The sequence below is a fragment of the Olea europaea genome, chromosome 3 (assembly GCF_002742605.1).
Source record: "Olea europaea var. sylvestris chromosome 3, O_europaea_v1, whole genome shotgun sequence".
Taxonomy (NCBI): domain Eukaryota; kingdom Viridiplantae; phylum Streptophyta; class Magnoliopsida; order Lamiales; family Oleaceae; genus Olea; species Olea europaea.
In genome coordinates this window covers 1465720-1476364 of record NC_036239.1, presented here as the reverse complement: position 1 = coordinate 1476364, position 10645 = coordinate 1465720, and the positions used below count along the sequence as shown (strand labels likewise).

General features: G+C 39.4%; 2 protein-coding genes across 3 annotated transcripts; one reads left to right on the top strand and one right to left on the bottom strand.

The window, feature by feature from the left end:
* Positions 1–1690: 1690 nt before the first annotated feature.
* LOC111381246 (pentatricopeptide repeat-containing protein At2g15690, mitochondrial) lies at positions 1691–3916 on the top strand. The gene has a single exon (XM_023005005.1). It carries the CDS (start codon positions 1770–1772, stop codon positions 3573–3575), a length of 1806 nt encoding a protein of 601 aa, XP_022860773.1. The 5' UTR covers positions 1691–1769; the 3' UTR covers positions 3576–3916.
* A 282-nt stretch (positions 3917–4198) lies between these two features.
* LOC111381234 (protein disulfide-isomerase SCO2-like) lies at positions 4199–6665 on the bottom strand. Of its 2 annotated transcripts, XM_023004991.1 has the most exons (4): positions 6109–6665; positions 5489–5615; positions 5083–5139; positions 4199–4763 (listed from the first exon to the last, which is right to left on the bottom strand). In XM_023004991.1, the coding sequence occupies exons 1-4, from the start codon at positions 6508–6510 to the stop codon at positions 4723–4725; spliced, it is 627 nt and encodes a 208-aa protein (XP_022860759.1). In that variant the 5' UTR covers positions 6511–6665; the 3' UTR covers positions 4199–4722. The 2 variants fall into 2 exon arrangements, 1 of the variants encoding a protein (XP_022860759.1); XR_002700298.1 differs by lacking the exon at positions 4199–4763 and having other exon boundaries at positions 4834–5139; positions 5223–5615.
* Between the last annotated feature and the right edge of the window lie 3980 nt (positions 6666–10645).

Sequence of the window (10645 nt, the reverse complement as noted above, 5' to 3'; positions counted from 1 at the left end):
CCCAACAACACCAAAACACTCCCAAAACCACCACTAAATTCAATAAAACCCACTCTAATTGCCAGATCCACCACCACACAAACACCATTACCACACAAAACACCATCCGAACCCACCCCAACCATCAGATCCACTTAAAGCTCACAAAAATAAACACAACACAGAGACCAAACAACCATCATCGTTGCCTGCACTATACCACCAACAAAAACCACCGTTGTCACCTGCACCACATCGACTCGGGTCTGGTAAGTGGGTTCCAAAATCATTCTTTCACAATTTGTGAACTGAAAATTGTGTGTATTAATTTGAAAAAATCGCTAAAAGGAAGTAGTGTTTACATAGCTAGACGAGAAACCCATTGCCACCAATTGCCACTCTTCCAAATAATGTATGTACTACACTATTTCTGTGGGCTACTCGCAGCTAGGGGTGGGCATGGGTTGGGTTAGGTCGGTTTTTCCCCCAACCCAACATGGTCAGTTTTATTTAAAGTCAACACAACCCAACCCAACCCAACCCAACCCAATTAATGGTTTAAACCCAACCCAACCCAACTCGATCAAGTTTGGGTTGGTCGGTTTGGGCTTCGGTCCAATTAAAGTTGGATTCGATTATATTTTTGTTAAATTTAGATAAATTTTTAAAGTTTGAAATTACTTGAAAATTTTTGACTTTTTTTTTAAATACCTATATAAGAAATTCTTTTTGAAAAATGATGTATAAATAAGTTTAAAATTTATGAAGTATTTATTATTATTATTATTATTATTTACAATTTTTGGGATTTATTCATTTCATCATCATTTTCTTAATTTTTACTTTATTATGAAATAACATTTCATTTGTAAATTATGTTTATAGGAATCAATCTATATAAAAAAAAGGACGTTTATAAATTATAAGTCATTTTCATATCTTTACTATTGTTTTTATTTAGGTTTTTTTTTTCATCTTAGATATTATTTTTTTTTAATTCATCGGGTTGGGTTGTGTTTTAAATCAAAACCCAAACCAACCCAACCCAACCTCAAAAATATTTTTTCAACCCAACCCAACCCAATTAAACTTAAAAAACCAACCCAAACCGATCAGGTTGGTTTGGGTTGATCGGGTTGAGCGGGTTGGGTTGGGTTTTGCCCAGCTCTACTTGCAGCAGTTCTCCTCCAGTGTTGAAGCCTCTGCTCAAGTGATTTAACTCCGAAGGTAACACCGCTGCTCCTAAAATTCTCTTCTAGGGACGGCATCGCTACTGTTGATAGGGGAGAGATTAGGAAGAAGAGAAGACCGGTGTTTCCGTTGCTGACGATTCCATTGTATGCCCCAATTTGATTGTGATTGTGCGTGTTTAGAGAGAAAAGAGTGAGATGGGGATGTTGGGAAAATTTTAGGTTTTGTAGTGGAGTGGGTGCATAAATTCAATTAATACGTGATATTTGATTAAAAATACTTCATATCTGAATTTTGAATTAGAACATTTAAATACATGTTTTTATGTAATTTCCTCCAACATTTAATGGGTATTTTTACTCCAAGCCCCAACGTTATCACCAAGCAGTCTGGATCAGGCCCAACCTCAACCCCCCAGTCCAGCCCGAAAGAATATGGTTAAATACCCATGTGAAATCGGTCCAAAATTCAACCCGGTTTGACAAACATATTAACCCGTTTAACGGCTCCTCTTTATCTTGATATGCACACAAGTATATTTTGGCTTCCGCGTGGGTTTTATCACTCTAGGGTTTAAGCTATAATTTTGCAGAGCAAAAATGGCGTCATCTCTAGTGTCCATTCGCAGAGCTCGATTTTCAACCATTCTCAATTTCTCATTCAATAAGGTACACCCTTCTTTTCCCTTCATTTATAATCTCAAAACCCTAAAACTACGTCCCTCACTCCCCACCCTCAGAACCCTTTCCACGTCGGCTTTCTCAGAGAATATGCAGAGGCCAAGCCCTCAACCCTCCGATCCTTCCTGGAATTTGAATCACAACGCTGACAATCAGTGGATCCCGCAGAACAATAATTTGGGGAATCCCAATTCGAACAATAATTACAGTACTAATCCGACGAATCGGAGCTATCCGAATCCTGAAGTTTCTGGCTCGACCCCTAATTTCCCCCCTCCCCAGAACCAGAACTATGGACCAGCGAGTGGAAATGTTAACCAGTGGAATAACAACAATCAAAATCAGCGGTACCCACAAAACCAAAACCCTAACTGGAGCGAGCGTTATCCTCAACAAGGGGGGTTTCAAAATCAGGGTTCTCCGCAAAACTTTAGTCAGCGGCAGAATTATCCGCAGCCTGGAGGTGGGAATCATAATCAGGGGTATTTACATAGGCAAAACCCCAATCAGTGGGGTTCACAAGATCAGAATGCTGTGAATAGTCGAGTTCAGCATCAAGGGCAGTTTGCAAATAATCAAGCCCCTGGTGCAGGTGGTCTTTCTGTTGCTTCTGTTGATTTATTGAGTCTGTGCCGTGAGGGTAAGGTTAAGGAAGTAATTGAACACATGGAGCAGGGGTTACGAGCTGATGCTGAGTGTTTTAGCTTGCTTTTTAGTTTGTGTGGCAATTCAAAAAAAATTGAGGATGCAAAGAAAGTGCACGATTACTTCTTAAGGTCAACCTTTAGGAGCGATCTTCTGTTGAACAATCAGGTGCTTGACATGTACTCAAAGTGTGGAAGTATGACGGATGCCCGGAGAGTTTTTGATCATATGCCTGATCGGAATATGGATTCTTGGCACTTGATGATCAATGGGTATGCAGCGAACGGGCTGGGTGATGATGGGTTGGCTTTGTTTGAGCAGATGAGGAAGTTGGGGTTACAGCCAAATGGGGAAACTTTTCTTGCTGTTTTAGAGGCCTGTGCTAGTGCTGAAGCTATTGAAGAGGGTTTCATACATTTTGAGTCTATGAAGACTGATTATGGAATTCCTCCTGGGATCGAACATTATCTTGGGCTTCTTGGTGTACTTGGGAAGATTGGACATCTTGCTGAGGCAGAGGCTTTTATTGAAACTCTCCCATTTGAACCAACAGCTGTCATTTGGGAAGCATTGATGAACTACGCCCGGACACATGGGGATATTGACCTTGAAGACCGTGCTGAGGAATTGTTGATCAGTCTTGATCCTTCAAAGGCTGTTGCCAATAAGATCCCCACTCCTCCACCAAAGAAGCATTCTGCAATTAATATGCTAATTGGGAGGAACAGGATTCTGGAGTTCCGTAATCCTACCCTCTACAAGGATGATGAGAAGTTAAGGGCTGCGATGAAAGAGCAAGCTTATGTACCCGACACCAGGTACGTTCTTCATGACATTGACCAGGAGGCAAAGGAACAGGCACTACTTTACCATAGTGAGCGTTTAGCAATTGCATATGGTCTAATTAGCACTCCTCCGAGGACTACTCTTAGGATAATCAAGAACCTACGAGTCTGTGGTGATTGTCACAATGCTATCAAGATCATGTCCAGGATAGTTGGGAGGGAATTAATTGTCAGAGACAACAAGCGATTTCATCATTTTAAGGATGGAAAATGCTCTTGTAACGACTATTGGTGATTCTTCCAACGGTCAAAACATGCAATACATGGTTTAATGATTATTTCCCCAAGATGACCATGAATGTCTCAATGCCATCGAGATATTGTCACCAATATCAGGTAGAACTTTTGTGCAGCGAGTAACAATGACGTTATTTCCTTGTTCAAGGGATTGTAAGTTTCTTTGTGGAGCTTGTTGGCTCAGTTATAAAAGTTTCAAACTTTTTCTGCCAGTTAACTACGAGTTTCACCTCCCATAAGCATTTTTAGCTTGTAAAATGTCTACTATTAAAACGTAAGAGTTAATTATACTGCTATTATACACTGAATTCATATTTGCTACCATTTTCATGTGCTTAACCAAGCTGTATTATTTTCATTCGGTAGAACTTGCTGTCTTGCTGAAAGCCATATGTTATGATTAGTATGAAACGTGTATTTCGTAATTTTTGTGATGTCTCATTGGAATTGAATGATATGGTCCTGTAGTGAGTAGGTCCAAGTTCGAGTTCATGATGCAGTTTTTAGCATTTGGCCCATGAGCTTCCTTACTTTACCTATTAGTGTAGGTGATCCTGGAAGCAACGGCAAGGGATCACTAACCTGAAATTCGAGGTCGGAGGGTCTTTGCATAAAAGAAAATGAACTTGAATTTCTAATGATTAAAATGCAATGTCAAACTCCTATTGGCAGGGTACTATATTGTATTTTATCTAGCAAACAATGCCAAGAACACGGATTCTGAATAAATTTAAGTTCTACCAATCAATTTGTGCACAAGTGGACTCGTCTCCAACTCTGTTACTCCAAATGCTCTTCCTTACCTATACATAGTTGCGTAGAGACTTGGTTTAAAGGACTTCCTTTATTACCTTCTTCAGTCTGTAGACTTGCCTTATCAAGATTATCCATGATTCAAGGTGTAAATCTGCCCTTGAACCTTCTCTCTGTGGCAGCCGAGCCGACCCATAACAAATATGAACCAGACCATTTTACCGCTTTAGCTGGACTCTTTGATAGCCACTGCCAACATAGGAAACATGGAGCAGATAATTCTTGAGGTATCTTGTAATGTGATCCACAGATAAAATCAGATAGCCTCTGCACATGTTGGAGAGTGGCATATAATATGCCCAACATGTTCAATTGACAGCGAAACGGGCATATTATTTCCCCAATGTATGAAATTTACAGCAAAACGTGTCATCTGCACATGTGACATTGCATTCTAGGTTGGAATGCCAAAATCAACCTCAAGCAAATAGTAACACAATTACTAAGTAAAAACCATTTCAAGAATGAAAAAGACGTAACTGGAAGAATACATTAATCAGTTCTAGGACAAGTTAGAATACACTTGTGTTTGTCATTAAAAATATTTCCTTCAACCGAGATATTAACGTCAACAAAAATTTGACTGACTCAGTGGTGGAAAAAGTACAACAGTGCCGCAACTATAGGACTTATTCATCCAATAGATAGAATACCATAAAAATGGAATCGACATCAAGGTGGTTTTCCATTACCATCCAAGTCCTCCATCACATCAATATCGCAGCGTGCTGTTATCTTTTGCACATATCCTGCAAAGACATATTTTAATTAAGGTCTACAGCAGACATTTATTGTAAGAAGATGACACAGAGTTTGCAAATCAGATTACTACCTGCAGCTAAAAAAGGTGTTTCAATAGCTGTGGTTGAATGAATGAGTAATTTGAAAAGAATATAATTTGAACCGCTAAAAATGTGCACTATAAACTGGACGCCAGTATCAGTATGGAACTGGAAAATTCGTCTGTGTTTTGAGGAACTTGCACCACTAGGACACGAGTCTTGCATTTGAGTTCATATTGGGTTCAAATTAAGAAAACCTTTGTCTAATCTAAAAACATGAGCTTTAACAATGGAAGCTGGCAAGGAAAAGTAGTACCAATGCCCATACAAGGTATGCATTTGCATATGGTGTCCTTCCCTCTTTTGTTATAATAGCTGACCAGTCCGGTTCCTTGGCAGCTCCGACATTTTCCAGTCCATTCATAAACCATTGGCTTGCAATCCTGCAATTTCATCGCACAGTGAAATCAATAAATTCAGAAGAAATTTGATCCAATTAGAAGCATACCAATTCAAACATCGGGCACGCTTATCAGAACCAAAGAATTTTGAAACTCTTTGGTTATACAAAAAAATATTGGAAACTCAAATGCATAAATTGACAGTTGAAATTTCGAGAAACCTAATCATTTCAACGACAGAACTGAATTTCAGATATTTTAACAAGAGATGGAATCAAAATCAATTCATACGTCATTTAGACATCTTATCAACAGTGCTGAAGACCCCCTTCCTTAACAGAGCATCAGCATATTCAATTAAAGGAACACTGAAAAAATGAAGAAGTCAAGAATCGATACGTAATCCACAATCATCTTTAGAATCAGGATGCCTACTAATTAGTTCCAGGTGATGACTACACCACAAAACGGAACTCTTTCCTAAATTGTTCTTACCTAATCACGAAAATCTACTTCCAAAAATACTCAAACGGACCTCTATCACTGGATCGCACTGGAGCCTCTTGTCGATTTCCTCCGGCTGCACAGGTGAGGAGTTCGGGTGGGTCATCGGCAGAGGCAGGGCATCTGCATCGTCAGTCAAGTAGCTCTCACGGTCACGCGACCACTTCTCTTTCGCATTGATTTTCGTGTTCTTGCTATTATTATTGCTTGTAGTGGTAGCACCAATATTATCCGACAGTCTTTGGCCAATTCTGCCAGCAGCGTCGGAAACGGCAGCGGCAGGAAAATTAAACCACCACAGCGGGAACGTGCTCTTGGCCGTCGCACGACACCGAAAGGCGGTTGTCGGTGGAGGACGAGGAGGGGAGAAAATTTGGAATGTCGGCTGCTTTTTTGGGAGGGCGAAAATTGAACTAGGGTTTATTGGCAACATTCGAAATGAAACGAATTTTGCAGATTACCATATATATAGGCGAATTGTTTATATGCTGATTAAGGAGTGAATTTGTGCAGCAGAGGGAAGGTGAAGATAGGGTTGAGAGGACTTTTACATTAGAGCTGAGCTGCCAGAAAAATTGAAATGGTGGATGAATATTTATAGCGTGCGCCTTTTTCCTACTATGTTTGACTGTGGGCTCGTTTGAACCCTTTTTTACGAGTAAATTTATAAAGAATTAAGCCAAATGAACATAATGTTAGAGACAAGGAATGACATAGAACTTACATGGGTTCTCTGAATAAAATAACGTCGACCTTCCCATGTGTGTGTACTATGTCAACCGTTGTGTCGATCGTGTAGCACAACCCATTTATAAATGGTTACTGAACTTTACTACTTTTTCTTTAAAATTTAAAAAGTTACACTTTGTTAATTGAACCTCGTTATAAGTTACCACTTGTTTACTAAAATTTAAAAATTTACTCAATGCTCGAGCAAAGTTACCAATCAACTATCCATATAAATGTTTTTACCTATACTGAGTTAGAAATGGCAGTTGATCAGATTCAATACGAGGTCCTCGCCCCTCCCTGCCTTGGAGCTTGCCAAGTTCGGCTTATATATATATATATATATTTTTTTTTTTTTTTTTTTTTTTTTTTTATTATTATTTTTTTTTTTTACATCTCCATGGGGCAGGTTTGAGGCGAGGTATCCCCGCTAAGCCCCACCAAGCCGCCTGGGAGGGTTTTTTCGCCCCATTCGGAGCAAGGCGAGTTATTTTACCATCTCTAAGTAGTTTAATGAGCATAGAGTAACTTCGTTTAAATTTGAATGAGTAACAAGTAACTTTTTAAAAATTGATGAGCAAATAGTAACTTATAGTAAAGTTTATTGAACAACGAGTAACCTTTCAAAAATCGGTGAGCAAATGAAAACCTATACCAAATTATAGTGACCACTGTTTAAATTATCTCAATTTTTAAGTAAGTGTTTGTTTAGTAACGATTTTGATAATTGATTTTTTAACCATTATAGGTAAAGTGAATCCTATATGTAAGAGAAGAATTCAAAAATGACAGCTGAAATAATAAAATAACGGTCCAAAAATTGATATTAATTGGCTTAAAAACTCTACCAAACAAGCTCTAAGATGTTGTTTCTAAACATGTTTGAATAATTTTGTAAAATTGTTTTATCTAACTATTTTTTTTAAAGGAAGCTGATCTAAAATAACGTCTTAGGAAGCTTTTATACAAAAATAGAAGCAAAATAGAAACTCTTACCAAATGGACCTACGGAGTAAACACATATTCTATCGAGTCTTTCTTTGAACTTGGAGCATCTTGATGAAAGCCTCATTCATGAATATGAAGAACCGCCCTCTTCATGTAACCAGCACAAGGGCTAGCTTGCCCTTACGGATGGAGGGTTAGGAAAAGGGTCCAAAAGGACATCTAGTTGGTGATGTCTTACAAGAAACTTAACATTTTCCTTTTTATTCATCAATGGGAAATCATAATAAACCGAACATTATGGTGAGATATGAAATTATTTATCTCCATTCAGACATGCGAGTCTGCTTATCTGTTGAGATTTTTCAAGCTGTATATTTGATTTATGCTTTCAGGTTGGTCAATTATGGATCTCTGAAAGAGTGAAATAAAATGATAAAATAATCACGCGTCATCGAGACTCTCATAACCTAATATAATTGTTTCGCGCGAATTAGTCGCTAACAATTAAAAAGGGATCAGGCGATGGTGTAAGGGACAAACCTCTTGAGACAAAGTCCCAAAAAGGGGTGTTTTTATTGGCAATAACTTTACAATTGGAAAATAAAAACAGAATGCCTCCAAGGGGCGCAAGCACACGAGTTACTGAAAAGAAGTGTTTAAATCTAAATTAAGAAATTGAAAGTTACATATTCTCTGTTTGAGAGTGTTTGACTCAGGGTCTTTTGCTCTATATCTTTTCTTCCTTTTATACTCCCTGGATGATCTCTTTGTGATTAACCGCTTAAAAACTGCTTGATCGCTCTATAACTGCCCACTTTCTTTGTAGTGGCCAACTTTTCATGGAACTGCCTTTTTTAACTGCTGTCATTACTTTTTGTCGTTCAACCTTTTTCAATTGAATTCCTTAAATCGTGGAACGTGATAGGGCTACTCAATAACTGCTTCATTAACCGCACCTTTGGGTAACCATAACATCTTATGTTTGCTAAGATCCTGGGCGACTCGAAGGTTTGGACGAGAACAGGGTCACATTTCTGAGCGACTGCATGGCAATCCATTCGCTCAAATGTTGGGCGACTTGTAACCTTGGGCGATGGTATTACCGCGTTTATGGGCTTTCCTATTTGGGCCTTTATCCTGCATTGCCCGATTGGGCCATTCTTTGGGTTATCTGATTTTGGGGATCCTCCAATTGGGCTTCATTCCTTGGGCTATCCGATTTGGGCTGAACTTTTGTGTGTCAACAATTACCCCTCAATATGGCAGAATTAATACCAATTATTAATTTTTGCCATATTCACTTTGTGTTTTCCAGCAATATTCGAAATTTTCAAGAATTTCAATCATTGTTTTCTTCCATAGCCTGAAAAGGTACGACGTTTGCAAACCCTTATAACCCCCAAATACACGCCATTTTATTGCACCACTAAATCGCGCCTCATTGTTTCGCACTTCTCGCTCGCAATATTTCTGTTCATCTTCTTGCTTCTCTGCTACGTAACTTCGACAAACTCTATTTCGTTCCTAATGGCTGCTTCACAATCCCAGTCTGGTGACTCCTTCAGTTTCGAAGACTTCCAGAAACTCCTCACTCGGCCATATATAACTCCGACCTTCCTCGCACCAGCCAATGTTGAACTCAATGAGTTCTATCTAGGTCCTTCATTTAACAACGCCGAAGCCATCGAACAAGCGGCGGTCAGTCAAACTGTTCTCTTGTACTCAGGGCCCTCCGTTTCTAAACTCTTTGCCGCTGTGACTGCTTCGCGAAAGAGGTATTCGCACTTGACCTAAATCTGATGTCGTTTTCCGTAGATGGCATGCTCGCCTTGTGGACCATGGTCCTACTAAGGCAATTTTTGATAATGCTAGGATTTCTGATTTGTTAGAAATCTCTCTTCAACCCCCTATTTTTGACCTAACACTTTTTCCAATCGCTTTAAGTTTTTGGTCTTCCGAGTATAATACTTTTATTTTTCCTCTTGGTCCCATGTCTATTACCTTAAGGGATGTTGGGGCCCTAATAAATCTGCCACCTTTGGGCGATACCATTTTTCCTAGTATTTTGATTTCTGGTGTCGCCCCAAAATTTGATAAAAAACTCACCTAGTCTTATACAAGCCTGCAAACCTGTTATAACCACTCGAGCGCTGAGCCTTCCCATGCTGAGTGTGTGGCCTTTCTTCGGGTTTGGCTTTGTAAATACATTTTGTGTGTGCCAAGCCTGAAGCCCCTCCATGAGCTATTTACCCATAGCGCACGAGTTGGTGCGTGGTAGGCCTCTAAATTTGTGTTCTTTCTTTTTAGCTGCCCTATATAGAGACATGACTTCTCTTCAATCCCAATTGAAGAATGGTGCATCTCCCACTGACAGTGGGCCTCTTTGGTTCACTAAAATGTGGTTGAGAGCCTATTTTCCATCGCTTGGTGCTCCATCTTTTTCCAGTCCTTCTGCTAGCTACTATGGGCTAGCCATTGATCCCCTGACTCCTGTAAATATTTCTAGAAGGGACATTTTTTCATTCTTTTATACTTTGGATTCAATCCCTTCCTTCTTTCCTTTTCCTCCATTTTTTACTCCGGATTATGTGCAACCTCTATCCACTATGGATAGTGCGAGCACCTCTCTGTTCATTTGGATTCAGTTTTTGACTGGAAGGGAGTTGTTCCATGATATTTTGACTGGAACCAATGCCAAAGCTGGGGTTAAAATATACGTTCCCCAATTTTTTGCTCGCCAACTTGGCTTTGGCCAAACTTGGCCCGTTCCCCCTTGCTATTCAAGAAATTTAATAGACCGCTTCCACACCATTAATAAGGCAGAGTAAGAACCTATAGATGCTCGCAATATTCTTTTGATGAGCAACTTTTCATTAGCCCCTTTCAATTCT